This window comes from Lethenteron reissneri, chromosome 12 (genome assembly GCF_015708825.2).
Source record: "Lethenteron reissneri isolate LAM-NWPU_2019-01 chromosome 12, ASM1570882v1, whole genome shotgun sequence".
NCBI lineage: Eukaryota > Metazoa > Chordata > Hyperoartia > Petromyzontiformes > Petromyzontidae > Lethenteron > Lethenteron reissneri.
Window position 1 is genome coordinate 1,653,012 of NC_083790.1, and position 20,517 is coordinate 1,673,528.

A 20,517-nucleotide genomic window follows, 5' to 3' on the forward strand; every position below is an offset into this window, starting at 1 on the left:
TGAAAACTAATTTTCTTGGAACTGCTTTTTGTGTTTAGTCATTCCCCTGCACTTCTATATAGTATGGACGGCTACATACGGCGCGAAAGAAGTTCAACATACGTACACACACACGCCGGTGTTCTTACAACTTCGATTTTATCGGTGGCCCAAACAGTGTCTCTGACCCATGTCACAGCAGGTGACGCACACTGATGAAATGCTTTCCTCTTCTATTAGAGTAGGAATTGTGCAAATAGTTGAGCCGCACGTCCCAGAGGATGCCCATCATGGAGTTGGGGGCGATGGAGTTGGCTCGCGCGCAGCTGCTCGATGGATTGTTCCGTCGCAGGGCCGTGAGAGATCCGGACGGCTTGAATAGGATGAATAGGACCGGTCTATTCTGGCGGCGGTGCGTTCGTACTGCGTGCCATATTGACGCTCGACTGTGGAGTTGGCGCTTCACTTGCACGGACCACACAGCGTGCGCCGTTTTAAAGGGCTTGCGCGCACTCCCCCCCCCCTCCCTGCACAACCCCCGGCGTGGGGAGATGATGCCGAAAGGCCCCATGTGTGTGCCGTCAGAGCGCGGAGGAGCGTTTACCAGACCAGACCACGGGGGAGTTGGGTGGTCTGTGACCCGCCGTGAGATGGAACATCACGCCGCAGCCACCACCATCAACAACACCACGCGATAGAGGAATGTTCATGCTATCAAACTGTGTTGTCTGCTATCCAAATATGCTGTCAGATTATCCACCAGTGGCTCCAGGGGTCACATGAACCCATAAAAAAAATATTTCTCACGCGGTTCGACCGCACGCTTAACACTCGACGCAACGCGATGAATCGACGACGCATCCTCGTCGCGTGTCCGGGCCATGCAGGCGCGGACGCAGTCGAACCAGCGGATGCAGATGGCCGAGGACTGCAAGAGCGAGTATGCGGCACAGCTGCAGAAGTTTAACGAGGAGCAGAACCAGCACTACTTCACCGTCATGCCCAAGGTCTTCCAGGTGATGCAGGATCGCCTCATACTTCACTACACAGGCAGCGAGTCGAACGCTGCGTTGTTGTTGTTGTTAGCCAGCAACGTCCCACTGCTGGCCAAAGGCCTCTTGTCCCCGTTCTGTTCTGTGTGAAAACGTTTACATCTGACCGTCAAATGGTTTGGATTTCACGTTGTTAGCATAATGAAAAAAATGCATTCTTCTTTTGTTGTTGTTGTTGTTGGTACCGACTGAAAGAGAACATAGATCCTAACACGTTCTCTCCGCATCCACGCCTCTGTTAATGTTGTTCACTTCCCCTTAATCAAGTGGAAGGGAGGCATCAAGGCCACTCTGTTCCCAGTCGAGCTGCTAACAAAAGAAAGTCTTTTTTTTGTTCAGTCTAATGCGTTGAACAGCAGCTAACTCGTATCCAAACCCCTTGGACGGCCAGACGTAAACTTTGAGCGTAAATAGCCACCCTTGCGTTGTTTAACGCTGCCCATTAGCAGTTAATCAGCCGGACGGTTTCCCCGAACTGTCTCTGAGTAAACCTAAGCACCTCTTTTGTGTGTGTGCATGCGTGTGTGTGCATGCGTGTGCATGCGTGTGTGTGCATGCGTGTGCATGCGTGTGTGTGCATGCGTGTGTGTGTGCGTGTGCATGCGTGTGTGTGTGTGTGCGTGTGCGTGCATGTGTGTAACGACGGCCGAGCAAAACACCGTGGTAAAAAGAACTCCAAAAACAAACGTGATTTTATTTTTTTATTTCTAACGCGAGGGGTGGTGGGGGAGGCTGCGTGGTGACATTTCACGCACGGCTTGCGTCTCCCAGGACCTGCAAGCCATGGACGAGAGGAGGATATCCAACATCGCCGAGTCGATCACGCGGTTCGCTGACATCGACCGGCAAGTCATGCCGATCCTGGGCAAGTGCCTCGATGAGATGACGTCTGCGGCCGAGAGCATCAGCGCCGAAAAGGTGAGGGGCTCTCACGTCGCCGATGTCGCCGACCCTTTGGTTTTGTCGTCGTTGTTTGTAGGTAACCCTTGGACCGTCACCCCCCCCCCCCCCCCCCCCCCCCCCCGCGGCACACGTGCCCCGTCGAATCGCGACCGTCACCTCCCCCCCCCCCCGCGGCACACGTGCCCGGTCGAATCGCGAGCGTTCAAGCCGAAGGTCGGCGGTGCGCCTGCTCGTGCGATAACACACCGGTGTGCTGAACTAGTTAACCAATTGCATGTTTTGTTTACGTGACGAACCTCGCTAATTGGCTTTGTTGGGTGGTGGTTCGGTTTAACGACACGTTTATATTTACGTGATCTAACCCAACAAAAACCTCTTATGGATAATATTGACCTTTCGCAAACCTCTGCGTGATCCACCAACCCTCGCCTCCACAAAGCGGTGGGCCACTGGCGTGTGCCACCGAGCGTTGGCCGGAGCTGAATGGCCGCGCGTTGCCGCCAGCAGCTTTTGCCTTTCGTGACGGCGTGTGCCTGGCGCACGCCGATTGGTGCCAGGTGTGAAGGCTGACACCGCCGGTGGGGCCGGCGCCAGCCACATCGGCTACTCCTCTCCGTCGCAGCGACAGTTCTGTGAAATCTCGTTCCACTCGGCCGTGCAAGTCTGTGTTCGCCGCTGAGGTCGTGACGGGTTCCCTTTCTCACCCCCGTTGCTCCGTGCCCCTGCACCGTTCCCCTTCTGCTGTAATGTGCATCGATGCCTACTGTACCGAGGGCGATGTTAAGCACGTAAACTACAGATGTAGTTGATTGGTTAAAGTCCCAAAGCTAAACTTCATCTCTCAAGATGTGAACGTGGCCTCGTGAGCTTCATCACGAAGACAGTCGAGCCATCAATCGCAAGCCCGATCTATCCGCTGCTGGACGATTCGCGCGCAGGACTCCGGCCTGGTGGTGGAGGCGTACAAGTCGGGCTTCGAGAGGCCGAGCGACGTCGACTTTGAGGACTACAGCCAGTTCATCAGCCGCACGCCGTCCGACAGCAGCATCTCGTCCTCCAGCAAGCCCGACGTGTCACGCTCCGACAACAAGCCCGTGGTGCCTGGGATCACCAAGAGCAAGCCCAAGCTGTGGCCGTTTGGCAAGAAGCACAAGGTACGCTCCACCTCCCCCCCCCACGTGTGCGTGCCATGCACGCGACCCAGCCCGTCACAAGCGTTTGTCTGGACGTCACCGTTACTCCGTGATGAACGGCGGCTGCGGTCGATGTTGCGCTAGCGTGTGCTCGGTGGTGTGCGGGAGCGGTAGTGCAGTGGTTATTGCCCTGCGCTATAAACCCTACCAACCGGGTTCAATTCCAGGCCACGGCCAGCATCAGAGGTGGTCATGTGAACCGGTCCCAGGCCCCCATACATATACTCAGCCTCAAATAAGTATCGTGGTGCGGCGTGTGAACATTAGCACTGGGGGGGTACAAGGGGTTGCCGGACGTACGTGCCGTCAGCCGATTATACAGCGCCGTGCTGACCTTTATAGGTCCTTGCTAACAGCCCTTGTCCCAACAGCCTTGCATGGCTATAGTGGGAGGAGGGGGGAATCTTTATGCGAGCGTGCGAGTGTTGCCACGTCGATAATGATGTCGTTCCTCCTCACGTCTAAGTTCGGGTGTCCCGAGAGAGAAGCCAGGGCCCCCACCGCTGCCCGCTGACGTGCAAACGCTCCATTTAGCGCGTCGGGGAGACGCAGAGGCCCGCTGTTGGCATTGGGTATTTGGCGTGACGTTGCGTCGGCCTGAGTGGGAGCACGGTGGCGGCCGTCGCAAGGTGTGGGGAGAAGGACGTTACAGGGAGGGCTCGCGCACACGGGAGAGGCTTCAAGTCAGCAGCAATGTAAACAGTACGCAGCGCTTGTCTTGTGAATGCGTGCATCGGTCATGTCTGTGTGTGTGTCCTGGCACCTGGGTCTGTCCCGTGACCTCGTGCCAGCGAGCCTTCGATGCTTCACGTGGCCTAAAAGTGTACCTAGCCTGGCACAGGCGCCGTGGTGACGTCACCGCCACTGAGTGGCGAAAGGCGGCTGTTGTTGTTTCATCAACAGCACTGAGGAAGCTTTGTCGGTGACTAAAAAAAATACCTTGAAGTTGAGCTCAGGTGTTTCTATAAAGCCACTCTGTTAATGTCATTCCCATATCTGTGTATATAATAATAATAACAACGGACACTCCTTTGTTACTGCACTGCTGGGTGAAAGCGTCGCTTCACTGTGCCGGCCAGTGGAGTTGCTTCACCGTACGACTTCCCGGTGTGGATCTGTGAAGTGTGGGGCCCAGCACCAGTTCACATATCAGTTGATGTTAGCCCTGGATATGGGAATCTAACTCGGTTGGCTGGATTAATAGTGCATTGCGGTAATCACCGTGCTACTACTCCATTCATTCCAGTGTGCATGTGTTTGTATAAATAGGTGCTCGTTTGCAGCACTTGCCCCAACAGTCTGTTAAAGCTATTTGGGGCATCTCTGTCTTTGTCCTTTGTATAACCGTCCACAAATCATGTTCTGAATCGTGACAGTTTCCAGGCTTCATGGCAAAATATTTTCCGTGGATGTTTAGCGTTAAACTGTTGTGCAACGTGCGGTAAAGGTGTCGTACGTTTCGCGTTTGTCTGAGCCGCATGTTGGATCACGTTCAGTCGCTTGAAAGTTGTTTGCAAGTCTCCACCATTGCTGTAGGTAAGGCCTGCAGCCAGTGGCGTATGGGCATTGGCGATCACACGGATTTTATTTCCTGCAAAAACCCTGAAGCCTCGATATTTGTGGTTTGCACGTTCTCCCCGTGGTTGTGTGGATTTTTCTCGGGGTCCTCAAATTATTCCGTCCACATTACGAACATGCTTTTAGAGTTTTTGGCTACTATACATTTCCACATGATATGTCACTTTGTGAAGCTATCATTTGTGGTCGCCTCTGAAAAAGAGCTATATAGCTCATTGGGCTTTACGTGGTAAAATTCATAGCTTTTAAATAAAAAAATTAACAACGCTAGAAAACCGCGAGATCCCGCGTCGCTTACATTCCCCGTCGCATTTGCGTTTACGTTCGCAGACCTCGTGTGGACTCGAAACACGTGGCCGTCAAAAAACATTGGACAGTGAACAAAAATCGCCCTCCGAGCGAGCCTAACGCTCGAGCTCCCCAATCTGGCACGGACAACTTCAGATTCCCAAACGCGCACTCGGAAAGTCCGGCCGCCAAAACGATTAGACAACACGCAACAACAACAACAACAAACGGCCCTCGCGGTTGAATTTCCCATCCCCAGCAGTTGACGCATTTAAATTTGTGGACTCAAATGCCCAGCCGCCAGTGACACCACCAGTCCTGACTCCACCACCACCTCCCGCACTACGCAACCTCCCTACCCCCCTCCCTCCCCACCCTCTCCCCCAACCCCAATGGTTGTGGATTTTCCGGCACCCCAGTCCGTCCGCCGGCGGTCTTGCTGCTTCGTTGCCGGCGCTGAGCGAGCGATCCAGGCCGCGCGGGCCGCTGACAGACGCTGTGCGGCCCAGGCTGGGGAACTTGCTGCCCACACGACCCACTGCTTCATTTCAACAAGAGTTAGATGAGAGAAGGGTGGTGCAGGCAATAGAGAGAAGTTTAATTTGAATTAGATTTTTATGTTAATTATTATTAATTGAATTTCAGCTGATATTTGGTGCAACATTTTTTTTATTAATGCGGAAGCCCCTTGGGCTATTTGGTGCACTTAGCCTGTGCTTGCTTTGCTTGGGTCTGGCACTGCCGCTGATTGCGAGCATCTTAGCCGCATGTCTGTATGTTGAACTTCTTTCGCACTGCACATAGCCAACCGTGCTAATGGGAGGTGCGGGGGAAGGACAACAAACTAAACACAAAAAGCAGTTTTAAAGAAATGAGTTTTCAATCTCTGTCTGCTTTGGATATACGACGCGACACTGTTTTAGTGAGTGGAATTGAATAAGCAGGAAGCAGGTGCAGCCATTGCTTGAATGCGGTGAAGCTTGAGCCATGGTTACAACATTTACATTTATTGATTTGGCTGATATGCGTTAGTCTTGGATAACGGTCAGGTGTGTTGATGTGTGGTTGCCCGCCTAAGGCATTTGAATGTCTTCATCGGCCCTCGGTAAGGAAAGGATTTCCCACACATGGTATCCAATCATACTATTCAAAATCCAGCAGTTGCTGTGAGCGATGACTAAAACCCATCCAAGTGTACAGGCTGCAAACAAGTAACTAACGACACGCAGAGGTGTGCTGCAAACAATAATTACGGCCGCACTTTCGTTGAGCTCTCTCTTGAGTTGGCGGTCTCGACAAGGCTGTGAGAGCATTGTACCTGCAATCTGGTGGTCATATGGGAGGTTGGGGGGGGAAGGTGGGATGGGAATCGCGCCCTATTGGGCCGGTTGTGAGCAGCACGATCATTCACGTTGTCGGTGTTGTCGTTCCCCCACTGCGCGGTGAACGCGCCGCACGCCACCGTACCCTCGCGGCGGGTAGCGACAGGTTCCAGTCCGCGCGCGGTGTGGAGCGGTCAGTTGTACCGCCGCTGCCGCCTACTCTCTTTTTTTTTTTAAACTCCTCTCTCCAAGACTTACGTCGCAGGAAATCCCAGAACGGGACCTCCCGGGACCAAAAACTCGGCCAAGAATAAAACTCGGCCGTTTCCAAGGCTGTGCGGTTGTTTTTTTGCTAATTAATTCACTGTTATTTTGAGAGGGGGGGGGGAGGGGGCGGAACAGCCTATTTTGGACGGGACTTCAGCCGCGCCGATTTTATTTGTTTTTCCTGCCGCGGTTGCTATGCAGAAGAAGCCCCCGCGATCGGTAACGCACAGCTCACGAGAGCTCGCTGACGGGGCGGTAGCTTGAGAGGGGATCGCTGGAAATTGTGGCAGCTGCTCCGGACATTTGAAAATCCAAATGCAGACAGGGCGGGCTATAGAGTTATGGTTACAGGTGAATGGCCACAGCTGTTGTGCATGGTTACACTGTGTTACCCCCGGCCAGGCCCTTCCACCCAATACCGCGTTCCGCAACAGTCTTTGTTTCTCGTTACCTATTCGCTTTTGTTTTACTTTACAAAGGTTTTCTTATTTTGCACCTTCTCATCAACGCTTCCATTTATCCAATGATTACACGCAACAACAATGGCAAAAGTGTTCAATTTATATCGTGGCTGTATGCAATCGCAAACAAAGAAAAGCATCTACATGAGGGTAGGATGGGATTAGGGGGAGGGGGGGAGAGGGAGTATATCTCAGGACCAAGCGGTGATAGTCCCGTGCTGGGACATGCTCCAGCCATAGGAATGTGGAATTTCTACCTCTGGATCGTGGCTTGGTAAGCAAGGAATTGAGCACCGCCCGCATGGCTCCCGTCGCGATCGTTTACCCACAACCCCCCCCACCTCGCTGTCTCATCCTTTCTCCCTCGTCGGCGTGTCGTCCAGAGCTTGCACAATGCCTCCGATTTATTGCTTGTGTTCTTTGTGTTTCGTCTGTCCAAGCTTTTACCATTATTCATTCATATATATACGTACTTTTATGTTAATTTTTTTGTTCACTTTTTTACGGCGACCGTTAGCATGCTATTACCATAATTTTATATTTAAGTTACAACTTTCTCTGCACTCTCTGTGGTGCTTTGTGTGCTTTCGTTCCCTTTCACCTGCGTGTTTTCTCTCTCTTTGTTTCCACTTTTCTGTGCATTCCACCTCCCCCGTGTTTCTTTCCACCCCCGTCCACCCCCCACCCCACCCCTGCCTGTTTCGTCACCACGTCCGAGTCCTTCCTTACTTCCTTCGCCCGTCGCCCGCTCACCTCTCCCTAACTCCTCACCCCCCCCCATCCCCCCTCCAGTCCCCCCCCCACCTCCCCCCGCTGGACGTCGCCAGCGCCCAAGGTGGGGTCAGCACCCCTGGCCCAAGCAGCCCCAACGCAACCGGTCCCCAGTCCCCCTCGTCCCTATCCCCCTCCCATCATCGATCACACGAGCAGGGCGGCTCAAAGTCCCGGATGATGCCCTCCTTCAAGAGCCTCAAACGTGGGGTGAGTACAAACTCATCCGGCGCCGGCACACCCGGGCAGGGGGGGTGGGGGCCGCGGGCCGGAAACGTCTCCGGGCGAAGCCCCGGCGACGTGGGACGCGCGGAGCGGTGTGCGGCCGGCGAGTGATCGCGCTCGGGGTCAAAGGTCGAGGGCCGCCGTCACCACGACATTGCGCTGCCGCGTCCCGGGAGGAGCGAGCGCGCCGTGCCTTTGATCCTCGGAGTGCGAGATGATTTTCGTTGTTCTTGTTGTTATGTAGAATGCGAGACTTTTAAAGGAAGATTGCGATCCTCAATACTGCACACAAACAGGGGGGGTGGGGTGGTAGGGGACTTGTTTTGAAGGTACCCGCACAGACCGAGCTGTCAATCAAGCGCGAGCCCCGACGCTCCGCCCCACGTGGACCGTTCAGAGTCTTGGCCCAAGACCTCCCGACTTCCTCCCCTGCCCTTGGTGGCCTCCTGTCCCAAGCTCACGCACGGCCCTCTGCGGGTCGCGGAGGGGATATTTCAGCCGTACTTCACCACGCTGGTCAGCGTGGGTTGGTGAAGGCGGGGAGCACGGACGTGAGCGCACGGGGAAGCCCAGCACAACGGCGGCCGTTACTGCACTGGCGCTCAATGCGTAGCCCAGTGGCTTAGAAAACCTGTTATGGCGCGGCGCTCACCCTCGCGAGCACTATCCAGACTCAAGGCTGCTTAGATTCAGAGGGCCAGCTCAGGTGATTTGGTGCGAAAGTTCCTTTTTTAATTCGCCGTCGTGTTAAAGTCTCGTCGAAGTATTTTATTATCCACAGAGTACAATCCGCACGCCTCTCGAGTCGAGTCTTCCTTTAAACTCGCCGCGTTTCTCGTCCGCCGCTCTCCGTCCTGCCGGCGCTGAGTACTCCCAATCGGTCGCGCCCGTCGAGTGAAGTCAGTGCCCCCCCTTCTCTGTGTGCCGCCCCCTTCCCCCACCGCCCATCCTACCTCTCTCCGCGCCCCGTCACCCCCCCGGACACCACCACCACCACGATGACGATGACGCCGGCTACACGGGGCTGGCCGGCGGGGGGCGGCTCAGCCAGGCGGACGGCCCCGTAGCGACGGCGTGGGCGCGCCGGCGGCGCCCGCTAAGCGCCGCCACCCAGAGGCGCTGGTTGCCGCCCTAGGCAGGCCGACGCACGCACGAGAAGCGCGCCGGTACCTCGTAAGTGAGGGGCGGTCGGTTGGTCAGGCGGCAACCTCCGGTGACCGTCCCACGCCGACAATCTGGACGCCCGCGCCCATTCTCGGCCGCTTACGCACGCATCCGTGCCGCGACACCACGGACGAGAACTAGAGGGGGGGAGGGCATGTGACGAGCGGTGGTGCCGCGGTTAGTTTAGGGATTGTCTTGCGAGAGCCTTCGCCCCACCCGGTCCAATCGCCGCACTCCCGGCGGTGCGCGCTTCGATGTAAAGGAGAATCTGATGGGTCGAATTAACGACATTCCCCTCCAGCGTCCCGCGATCGTTACGAGCATCACCGCTCGCGCACCGCCCGGCCCTCTCTGCCGTTTGTCCACCGCGCGCGAAGCCGCGCTCAGCCGGTTTCGCGGCACGGCTTCCCGCGTCCGTAACATACCGCCCGTTACTGACGCGGTTGGGCGGCCTTGTCGGTAACGTGGTTGGTGACGCGTCGTGACGGAGGCTCTCTCTTTCACTCTCTCGCCTTCCACAGTTGCAGCCTCCGGTGTCCGGCAAACATCCGGGGAAACTGATGGGAAAATAAAAATAAAATAATTGGAAGCATCAGGAGGTGACTGGCTGGGTGGGAGGTCTGAGCGCTGGTGCCGCTGAGCTAGGCCGTGGCCTGTGATTAAAGCGTGTTTTCATGTCATATTATTATTACTACACTTGTCTATCCAACGAGTCTCATGACTCTCTTTCAAAGAGGGTCCTGCCAAGTTTTCTGAGTACTGGGCGGTGATTGCAGTGTATCTTCCAAATGAGTAATTGGCAGGGATTAATTTTTCAAATTTGGCACATTTTGGAGCGCGACGCCAACACGCAATGACCTCCTCCTTGTGCGAATGACTTCACGTCCACCGTGAAACAGACGGCGCATACTATTTTTAAAGTTTCATGCACACACACACCCGCAGTATTAATTGGGGTGGCCGGCTGGATTCAAAACGTAAATCTCCGTAAGCGAGCGGCGAACTTGCTGCCGCCGGTGCGATGTCACCGCTGCTCAGTGTAGCGAGTAGATGGTCCCAGCCCCCGGTCACCACTGATGTCACACACAAAAAACAAAAACCCCATCACTTTTAAATATGGTTTTGATCTTAATTTGCCTAAATTCTTGCTCTGATTTTTCAAACAACGGTCTGACTGTCACGCGACAAACGCGCTCCGCTCCCATGGCAGAGCTGGTGGGAAATTGCTGCCCTCTGCTGCGTGTGGACCCAGGTCACTTGTAAGGGATCCAAGAGGTGGCTCTGTGATATCCGCTTCCGTGGGGTCATTCGCTCGCACGAGGCGTTGCACTGCCCAGCGAGCGTTCGGAATGGATTCCTTTCCTCGTGACACGAGACCGAACACACAATTAGGACACAGTTGTGTGAACGTTAACAGATTATTTAATAAAATCTCCAGCGTGTACAACTTCAAAAGTGACCTCACCACCATCATTAACGGTGTGCATTCGTTATGGAGAAACGTGCGCTCGGTTTTACCGGCGCTGACCGCTCACCTCGTTTTCGTTGCGTTTTCACATCTGTACGGAACCGTGGCACAGAAACCCCTTAGAGGTGCCAGTGGCCACAGTGAGCGGTCGTGGAACGCACCCCAAAGGCGACAGCCGCCCCTCTCTGACCTTTTATCCATACACGGGGCTGCGTGCGTACCCTCCTCCCACCGAGCTCTCCGTTAAACGCTTGGCGCTTCGTGAATGACAATCGAAGACTTTAAAGTTTGTGACGTCACCACTACGTGCTTCGCTGCAGTGACGTCACACTGCTATACCAGACTTCTGAAAGTCACTTTAAAAGTCTTTTTTTTTATCCTTGACGAACCTTCAAACGTTTGTCGGGCAGCTCGGAAAGCACGCACCACAGGTGGAAAGTATCTACAAGATAAGAGCTGTAATTGTAATGTTTTTGGGGCGGGGAGGGGGGTGCAATTGGTGGTTGTATTTATTAGTTTCAGGGGCAGGAACCAATTTCCTTGTTCCCGCGCCAGAAACTTTGGCCCAGATTCGCGTCTTGCCGAAAATGTCGGAGCACAACGACGACGCCGCGTTGGCCACTTTGCTGCGCCGCCGCCGCTGTCGTCGTCGTTGTTGTTGTTGACGGGAGACGCGGGGCGCGGATTCACTCAACGTCGGGTGAAAGTCGCGTTCCCGTCAAAAGACTCGTCGAATTGGGACGGTCGAGGCTGTGGCTGCACGGTCGGATGAGTGAACCGTGTATGGCTGCCATGGGACGGCTCCCATTGCTTGTGGGATCAGCGGGGACATCGCTCTCATCCACGTGCACCGCCGGCGGTCGGCTGCTACGATTCCAATCGTCCGCGCTTTTTCCCCCGCGGATGAGAGGAGGAGTCGCGTGGCAAATCCATCCTATTGTCCGCGTTTATCGTCACGTAGGAAGCCGCGTAACCGAGTCTTGCGGCTGTTAAATTCCACGAGCCGCGTTTATCCGGCGGGCGGTCGCGCCGATTTCAGAGGAGTTTATGCGGATAATAGGATCTGCCGATGGTGCCCATCAGCACGGACAAGGGGCCATTTCATTTTAACTGTTGTGTGTGCGCGCGCGTGATGGTTGCATGCGGCTCAAGGGTGTGTAAAGGCGCCTTCATGATATATGGAGAGAGAGGAAAAACGCCATCAGCATGTTTCCTTATGCAGCGCCGCATATATATTTAAAAAAAAAACATCTGTGCTTACATCCTGCGGTGAAACCCAGGTAAGTCACATTGCCAAGCATCATGTGTGTGTGAAGCAACAGCACAATTTGTCATAACGTGAACTTCCCCTTAACTCAGCCCTCTTTGCATCTCGGCTGTGCGCAGAGCCCGCGACTGTTTGATGAATCGTTCGCAGTTCGAGCGATTCATCAAACACCCCCCTCTACTGGCAGCCAAGCGTCCACTTGCAGGCCGGGGCTACGTTCATCTTGTGCCTCGCAGGGACAGCTGCCCACGGGGGGGGGGGGTTCCCCTTCGCTCAACTGCCGCAGGGCACCTCGAAATGCACTGCATGGGGTATCAAGTGAGGGCGATGATTGTTTGATGATGATGATGATGACGACGACGATGATGCTAGTTTTAGAAATGACAGCGAATTTATTTTGCCTCCTGTACCCCCCCCTGCCCCCTACCCTTCTGTATTTTTGTTTTACATGTCTTTGTTTTTTGTTCCTTGAAACGCAAAGCTTTCAATGAAGCTGGTAAGAAGGCCCCTTTGTGGTGTGCTCCGCGCTCTGCGTGTAACCCTTGCATCGCTGTGGTCCGTGGGGATGTCACCGCGCGAAGTCCCAACGATCCGTCTTAAAAACCGGGCGCCCACCCCCAGTCCGCTCGTGGATCGTGCAGAGGTCCCGGGGCGCTGTCGCGGAGTCCCGATGCCCCTTTTTTTTACGTTTATTTAAAGGACGTTGTAACGACAGAAATGTAGTTTCGGTGAAGCCCTTTTGACGATCCGCTGCCCGGATGAAGGCCTCCCTCACCATGCTGTGTCGCTCACGGGAGTTGTTTTGCCGTACTTCTTCACCGCGCCGATCAGTGCCGGCTGGTGCAGACGCAGTGGTCAGCAATGCTCTCAGGACGGTTTCGGATCCCGCTCGCTACTGGTGACCGTCATTTGAACTCGAACACGTGCAGCCCATTCGACTGTCCACTGATGGATGAAGGCCTCCCCACACCGTGCAGGCAGCAAGGATTTTTATTTGACTATACTTCGCCACGCTGCGGGAGTACAGAACAACAGTGGATTTTGCTGAATTGTCCTCTGCTGCCCACAACGCTGACTACCGTACCTGCCTGTTGCGCACGGTCACCTAATCTCCAGGCTCAAGCCCTCCTTGCCCAGGTCGGACGAGCTCGGGCGCATCCCGGCCGAATTGGCCGGAGGCAAACCGAGGTCACGGGGTTCACGACGCGGTGCGCTGTCCACTGCGCCAGTCGAATTGGAATGTTCGCGTTGAGACGCTCAGTGCTGTGACATCCCCCGTAGTGCGTCGGGGCTGTTGCAGTTTGAATCCGGGCCGTTTGAGCCTCTTCCCTCCCCACCCCATGCTCAGATGAAACTGCATGGCTCTCCGGGTTCCTCGGGTAACGTAGAGTTTTTCCGCACCCTCATCCTCGCTAACGCCGATAGCGAGATGCCTGCGTGTGCACTTCCTCATTCATCCGCGAACCAGGCTTCTTCTTCACCCGTGTGCCAACGACTAACCGGACCGCCTCCCCCCACCCCCGCCCGCCCCCTAAGTCCATCGGCAGCGTACTTCCAACGCACGGCACCCCATGCGCAAAGTAACGGCGGTAGTGCTAGAAAAAAACGCGACGTCATCACACGCTTGAATGCAGAGAAAACTCGTTTTCTTGAAATGTGTACAAAAAAAAAGAGCGAAATAATATCTCTTATTCCCGGCGACAAGTCTTCTCCAGGATGTGTCCCAAAGGTAGGCACGCTCACAAGCGACGGCGGCGTCAGGCTCCGTAATGCTCGCGACTCATTCACTCGGTTCAGCGGTGAGAGTGTAGTGCGCTCTCGGATTATGATATCGTTTAAATCATTGTTACGTAGGTTGCTCGTGGTAGGAGCACAGCTCACAAAGTCGTGCGGCCTCTCTGCCGAACGCTGTCCAGTCGAGAATAAAGTGGCTTCTCATGGCTGCGTGGTCCTGGTTAACGTGCGGTCGTGGAGTTTGAGTCGCGTGATATTATTATAGTTATTATTCCCTCATGATGGGCTTCTCTCGTCACTTACACATCTGATTGCTCTAACAGTTCCGAGTGCCGCGCTTGCGCACACGCTCGGGGTTACGTAATTATGCATTTATTTACAGTTTAACCTTGTCGCCGTCCGTGTTTCCCACGTCCCGACTCAGGGCGTCCCAGCCGAGGACTTCAGTCACCTGCCACCCGAGCAGCGGAGGAAGAAGCTGCAGCAGAAGATCGACGACCTGAACGGCGAAATCAAGAAGGAGGTCGACCAGAGGTAACGACGCGTCCAGAGGATTCGGGACAGACGGCCTCGTCCGTCGTCTTCCGTGACAACGCAATCATCGCCCCCCTCCCTACTGGCAGTCTTCGTGCCGCCAGGTCACGCTCGCTCGCAAACGAGACTCCATCCTGGCCTCTCGAGTCATTTGCGCCCGGTTAAACAGCCTCAACGTCGGCGTTGCGCGACCGTCGTGTGTGTGTGCGCCCCCGCCCCCCTTATGTTGACGCGGTGCCCCGATCTGTCTCGCAGAGAGGCGCTGCTCAAGATGAAGGACGTCTACCTCAAGAACCCGCAGATGGGAGACTCCACCAGCCTGGAGCCCAAGCTGTCCGAGACGGCGCACAAGATCGACAAGCTCCAACAGGAAGCTCAGAAGTTTGAGGTTAGCACCGGCTGTGGCGCTGTGAAGCCAATAAAATCGGTTCACCCGACAAAATCACCGATCGGCGATCTGCCCATATATGGAAGGAAGTAGGCATGGTGTTGTCCTTAGGGGCATGTCCCTGCCCATATATCGTCTTGTGAAACCTGGATGGGGCTTGTCGATTGTATCAATTCAGCTCGCAGTCGATCCGACAGGCTCATTAGAGGATCGATTCAACGAGGGTTAATCATTGCGTCGACATGTCGGCGAGCGATCCATGGATCGAGTAATCCCATTGGCCTGTGCAGGGCCGTGTGAAACGCCCCCTTTTTTTGATTGGATAATATCTGCACGATCGGTGATTCGCTCGCAGTCCGTTTTTAGCGCAAACCATAGGCGCTCGTGCTGACATGCGTGCGGGCAGTTGTGTACAAACATTTGAAAGGGAAAATTCTTCAAACATGCCAAGGGTTTTTGTTATTTATTTTAGCAAGCTGTCTTTTTGGTAAGAATTATATTTAAACGTTCCCCTGGTCCTCCCTTCACGCGATAAGGCCTTTTAATTTAGCCAGGAAATCCACGCCGAGGAACAAGGCTGCTCTTCAGGTGGTTCCTACGACATTGGGACGTTTTGAGCAATTCCCTTGATGATGTTTGGTAGAGTGAAGATGACCACTGTCAACCTACAATACCTGGCTCACCCAGGCAGCCTCACATCCAAGTACTAACCAGGCTCAACGCCTGCTTAGCCTTCGAGGTGTGACGATATAGGTCACACTCATTGGGCTCCCTATAACTCTGGTTATAAAGACAGTACATCCATTCACACAAATAGAAAGTTTTACCAATATATTTGATTGAGTTTTTTTTCCCCCATAGAATTACAAACCACCTTCGCATGCACGCTCGCAAACCGCCAAAATCGAGGCTGTGTTTAAAGCTCCGATCGGCACTAATTGTGCACTTGTTTTAGAATTTGACAGCAGAAAAATATCGACTCGTATTTCGCGCACAAGATTCTGGTTATTCGCTAGGCTTTATACGAGCCTCGGCCGTTCTTGTGGCACCGTTGCTGGAGTCTACGACCATCAACTCGCAGCCATTTTAATCACGGGCCAACAAAATCCCCGATTCAAACCGGCGAACCTCGGCGCCGAGACCCCCAGTAACACCCGGACACCTCTAACATTCGCTCTGAGGTCTTGTATTCCGATCGCAAATGCCACGCGAGTTGGGCACAGCGCGTGCCCCGGTGATTGAAATTGCGGGTCGTGCTCCAGCAGCAGCTGCGTGCGCAGCCTTGCGTGGCGTACGGCCTGACCGCTTTGTCCGCTTATTCCGTTCTGTTCCGTCCATCAGAACTGGCTGGCGGATGCCGAGGGACGCATGCCTGCGCGCGTCGACGGCCCCAAGCGGAACAGCGCGGCGTACGATCGCAGCAGCATCGTGGTGAACAACGTCGTCAACAATGGCTCGCAGGACAGAGAGAGGTAGATAGCATCTAGCCCGGCCACCTACTCACCCGGCCACGTACTCACCCAGCCACCTACTCAACCAGCCACGTACTCACCCGCACACCTGCTTACCCAGCCACTTCATCATCCAACCACCCGGCCAAGTACTCACCCAGCTACCTACTCACTCAGCCACTTACTCGCTGGGCCACCTACTCACCCTGCCACCTACTCACCCAGCCATCCGGCCACCTACTCACCCGGCCACCACAATCACGTGACTTCATCCCTTGATGTCTATACAGCAAGTACCCCTCTGTGCAAAGTCAGGGTTTATTATTTTGGAATTTCTCGCTCCCACCGTAGGAATGAGGAAGTTCCACGACTGGTTGAGGACTGTAAACAGGATGTAAGCAGTGGCCCGCACTTGTTTCAGCGAGTAGACCACTTCACCTCTTGACTTGGGTAAAACGCTCCATCCCAGGCTTCGTTTGTCATTTGTTGAATTATGGGCACAATAGACGGTGAGTAGGTGGAAGTGGTGAGTAGGTTGCAGGGTGACTGAGTTTAGTGGTGAGTAGGTGGCATGGTGAGCAGATGGTGTGGTGAGTCAGTGGGGTGGTGTGGTGGCGAGTGAGTAAGTGGCAGGCTAGATGCTATCTACCTCTTCCTCCGCCCGTGACTTGGCTAAAGCGCTACGGCTCACAGAGCGTCCATAGCAATGATACAAACACGTTCAAACGCAGGCGTTTGCTAGAGTATGTTTTTTTATCACGTGTGAAATGTGCGCTGACGCAGGTTATCGCACTCGCTCTGCAGCCTGGGTGGAAGCTGGCAGCTCTGCTTCACGTAGATAAATTTTCCACGGAAATAGGAAATGGCTTTGAGCCACCTCGACCTAACGTACACACGGCTCACCGCCTGTGTGTGAAACCCTCGCCCCCCCTCCCCGTTGATAGTCAGCATTTCAATCGGTGATTTATCTCAGTGTTCCGGCAATGCCCCGGAGGGAACCTGACTGCAATCACATTTACTAGTCGCACCTTCGACCTCTGCCAGTGGTTCTCAGAAGGTGGTCTGCGACTTTCCTCCAGGTGGCCCGCGGTGGCTGTGGTGCAAGCTCAGGTTGACCCGGACAGAAATGACAAAGGTCACACCTTTTGTTTCGGACGTGAATTAATATTTTACTCGTGATATTTAATTAAAACAATTCAGTTTGGTAAACTACCGTGATTAAACTACCCGAACCCCTAAGATCTAAATGCCCCTGCTAACAAAAATAAATGAAACTTCTAGTTGTATTAAAAAATGTGTATATATATGTTCCGGTAATATTCATAATTTAGTATTCGTGGTATTTAGAGCAAAGTGAATGTCTTTTGTCACCCAGCGGTGGGGCGCGGGGGGGGAGCTGGGTGGTCCGCAGAAATCTTTGCATCGACAAGAAAAACCCTCAATCAAATAAATTGCTGAAAGCTCTCTATTCGTGCGAATAGATGTACTTCATAAGCAGGGTTATCGGGAGCCCAGTGAGGCTGGCTAGTCCGCGGGCCAAACCAGTTTGAAAAAATATCCCCCCGACGTCCCTTCTCTCACCCACTTTCAAATATCACCAGTTGAGCGCGTGTGCTTTCACGAGCGGTGTGCTTCAGTAGAAACTAATTGGCACGGTTTTTTTGACGCGACAAACCTTACTAATTGGCTGCGTCAGGTGGCGGGTTTAACGACACATATTTACACGATCTAACCCAAAAAAAAAAAACTCATGGATCACCATCACCACCTCTCCCTTCCCCTCCGTCCGTGTGGCCCGTGAGGAGCTGGGATTAGAGATGTAAGTGGCTGAGCCATTTGCTTGCTTTGTCCGAGAGTTGGCGGACCGATTCCTCCTGCTAGGCCTCAAAGCAACGCTCCTCCTGAACCCTGGCACCGATTTATTTCCGTTGGCCGTATGTCGTTTGCTCCGGGGCACGTTAAATTGTTGCCAGAGGCAGCTTGCGGGCCCTGTAGTTGTGACATTTTGAACACGAGATTGACTTTAAACTGTTGCCCGTTGCGGAAAGAAAGAGCGTGATAAACAGGGGGTGTGTCGCTCGGAGGGTGGCGGAGTGCGGGGAGAGTGGTGGGGGTCAAAGGTCACTGCGATGCGGTGCCTTGGCATTTCCTGTCTCTTTGCTTTTTAATCAACGGCCGAGTCCTAACCGTAGCCGTGGAGCATGGTCCGCCGAGCATGGTGGGACCGGCAGGGAGGAGGCGGGCTCGCGAGCGGCGGCTCACCCGAGGTCTCGCGATGGTGCTGTTGTTGAAAGAGAAAGCGGGAAAGCGATCCGGTCCCATTGCCCCCGGGGGGGTCGGGGGGGGCTGCCCCCGCCCCGCTGCCCCCGCCCCGCTGCTCGCGAGCGACAGGGAGAGAGGCGCGAGGCGGCGAACAGAGACGGCGTTGTCTTGCAATGGCAAATTCACCGCGCTGGTTACACTCCTCTATGCACCGTGCACGGCAATCACCGGCCCCTAAGTGCTTCCCGGGGCTCGCTCGATGATTGTTAATCGCAGCAGCAGCAGCGACAGCAGCAGCGGCTGTGCTTGCTCAGCGTGAGTGGTGTGGACGAGGTCAGCGGCTGTGTCGGTAAATGCTGACCGTCCGATCTCAATATTGCAGGGTCTGCACGAGTGCAGTGCAATGCAATTGGGAGTTATAAATCGTATGAATGTGACCGCATCTCACTATATAAGTCGGGGAAATGTGGTCATCTAGAGTTGACAAACCAAGTACTATACCGCCTGTGCTGGACATCTGTGATAAAGAGCTTCCTAGCTCATCGGATTTCTCCAGGACAAATGAATATTTTGATTCTCTCATTCTGCCCAGGCTCCTGCTTAGTATTCTGAGATCTGAGTCGATGGGGTAGATTCCGGGTGATTTAGTCACGGGATTTATCTCAGGTGGGGGGGGGGGCCTGGACACCCACAGTGGCCCAGCCTCATACGGCGAATGCCGATGTGTTTGTAGGCAGGTGGGACAGGATGTGCTTGTGCCATTGACTCATGGAGTCAGCAATGCTGTGGTTTCATCACAGGGTGTGTGTGTGTAATGTTACCGTGTGCCTGTGTGTGTGCGTGTTTGTCGTGCGGTAGTGCAGCGCTGAGAACCCGGCGATTCCCGCTCACGGCCAACACCAGCGATGATTCTTATCAGAACCGGTCCTGGGTATCCCCTAGGTTGTCTCAGCCTTTAATGAGTAGCTGGTTGTGGAGTGTAAACATCGCCTCTAAGGGAGACAAAGGTGTCCAAGCGTAGTGCTGGCCACCCACCGCCTCGTGTGCGGTGCCCGCCTTCATTGCTGTGACTCACTAACGGCACTTGTCCCAACAGTGTTACAGGCTATACGGGGCATCTTTGGCTTGTGTACCTGCCGTGCGTGTGTAGAGCGGTAGTGTAGTGCTAAGAACCCAGCGATTCCCGCTCACGGCCAACACCAGCGATGATTATCTGAACTGGTCCTGGGCCTCCCCTAGATCGACTCAGCCTTAGATGAGTAGCTGGTGCGGTGTGTGGTCATCGCCACTGGGGGAGATGACTGTGGCCAAGTATGGTGCTGGCCACCCACCGCCTTGTGTGCCGTGCCGGCCTTCATAGGTGCTACTCGCTCACAGCACTTGCCCCAACAGCCTGTTACGGCTGTAAGGGGGTTCTTTGTCTGTGTACTGTGCACGTGTGTGAGGCTCCGTGAGAGGGAAGAGAACCGCTCCGCACAACGAACCCGGCGACCCGAGTCCCACTCCCGGCCGCGGCTAACGTCGGTAACGGGAGCTCCCCTAGGTCGACTCAGCCTTAAATGAGTACCTTGTGCGGTGTGTAAACATCGCCACTGGGGAGACGAAGGCAGCCGGGCGTGGCATTGCCTACATCACCCCCTCGTGTGCCATTCCAGCCGTCATCGGTGATCGCGTTAACAGAACCTGCCCCCACCAGTTTCTGAAGGGGAACCTTTGTCTCTGTGTAAGATTTAAGGATTTACTCCTCTGTCTGTGACTGACTGCATCTCCGTCTAAAGTAATCGCATGCCCACCGTTGCCGTACGCCATCTTCAGATGCTGCTGCATCCCACGTGGACTCGATGTTATTCTCAACATTTTTCCGCTGCTGTTGAATTGTCCGCGGGGAGCGGTGGTGCAGCGACGCACGCACTGCACTATGAACGTGGCCACCTTGATGTTCGATTCACGCTCACCGATAATCACATCGATGCCAAGTGACGCCTGAAGTCAGTGCTGCCCTCCGCTAACTTCTGCCAACCGCGCTGACGAGCGCGGTGAAGTATGGTCAGCGACACGCCTGCGAAGGCTCTTGTCCAGCAGTGGATTGCCATTGGGGCTGTTGCAATGTGTACACAAGCCATCCTACGTGTAGGTGTAGACGAAGCTTGAGTTTTATTGGTCTGAATCACGTCGAGGAATGCTGTTTTACATGTTTTATTGCCTCCCTC

General features: G+C 54.5%; 1 protein-coding gene across 1 annotated transcript in view; it reads left to right on the top strand.

Annotated features, from left to right (window-relative positions):
* The window catches only part of LOC133341730 (formin-binding protein 1-like), a 69,415-nt gene that overhangs the window by 37,884 nt on the left and 11,014 nt on the right, over window positions 1-20,517 (top strand). The window contains 10 exon segments of the mRNA XM_061550386.1: window positions 867-995; window positions 1,803-1,949; window positions 2,873-3,088; window positions 7,836-8,024; window positions 9,087-9,212; window positions 12,420-12,434; window positions 13,644-13,667; window positions 14,097-14,206; window positions 14,462-14,594; window positions 15,936-16,066. Of these exon segments, the coding sequence (XP_061406370.1) occupies window positions 867-995; window positions 1,803-1,949; window positions 2,873-3,088; window positions 7,836-8,024; window positions 9,087-9,212; window positions 12,420-12,434; window positions 13,644-13,667; window positions 14,097-14,206; window positions 14,462-14,594; window positions 15,936-16,066 (1,220 nt within the window).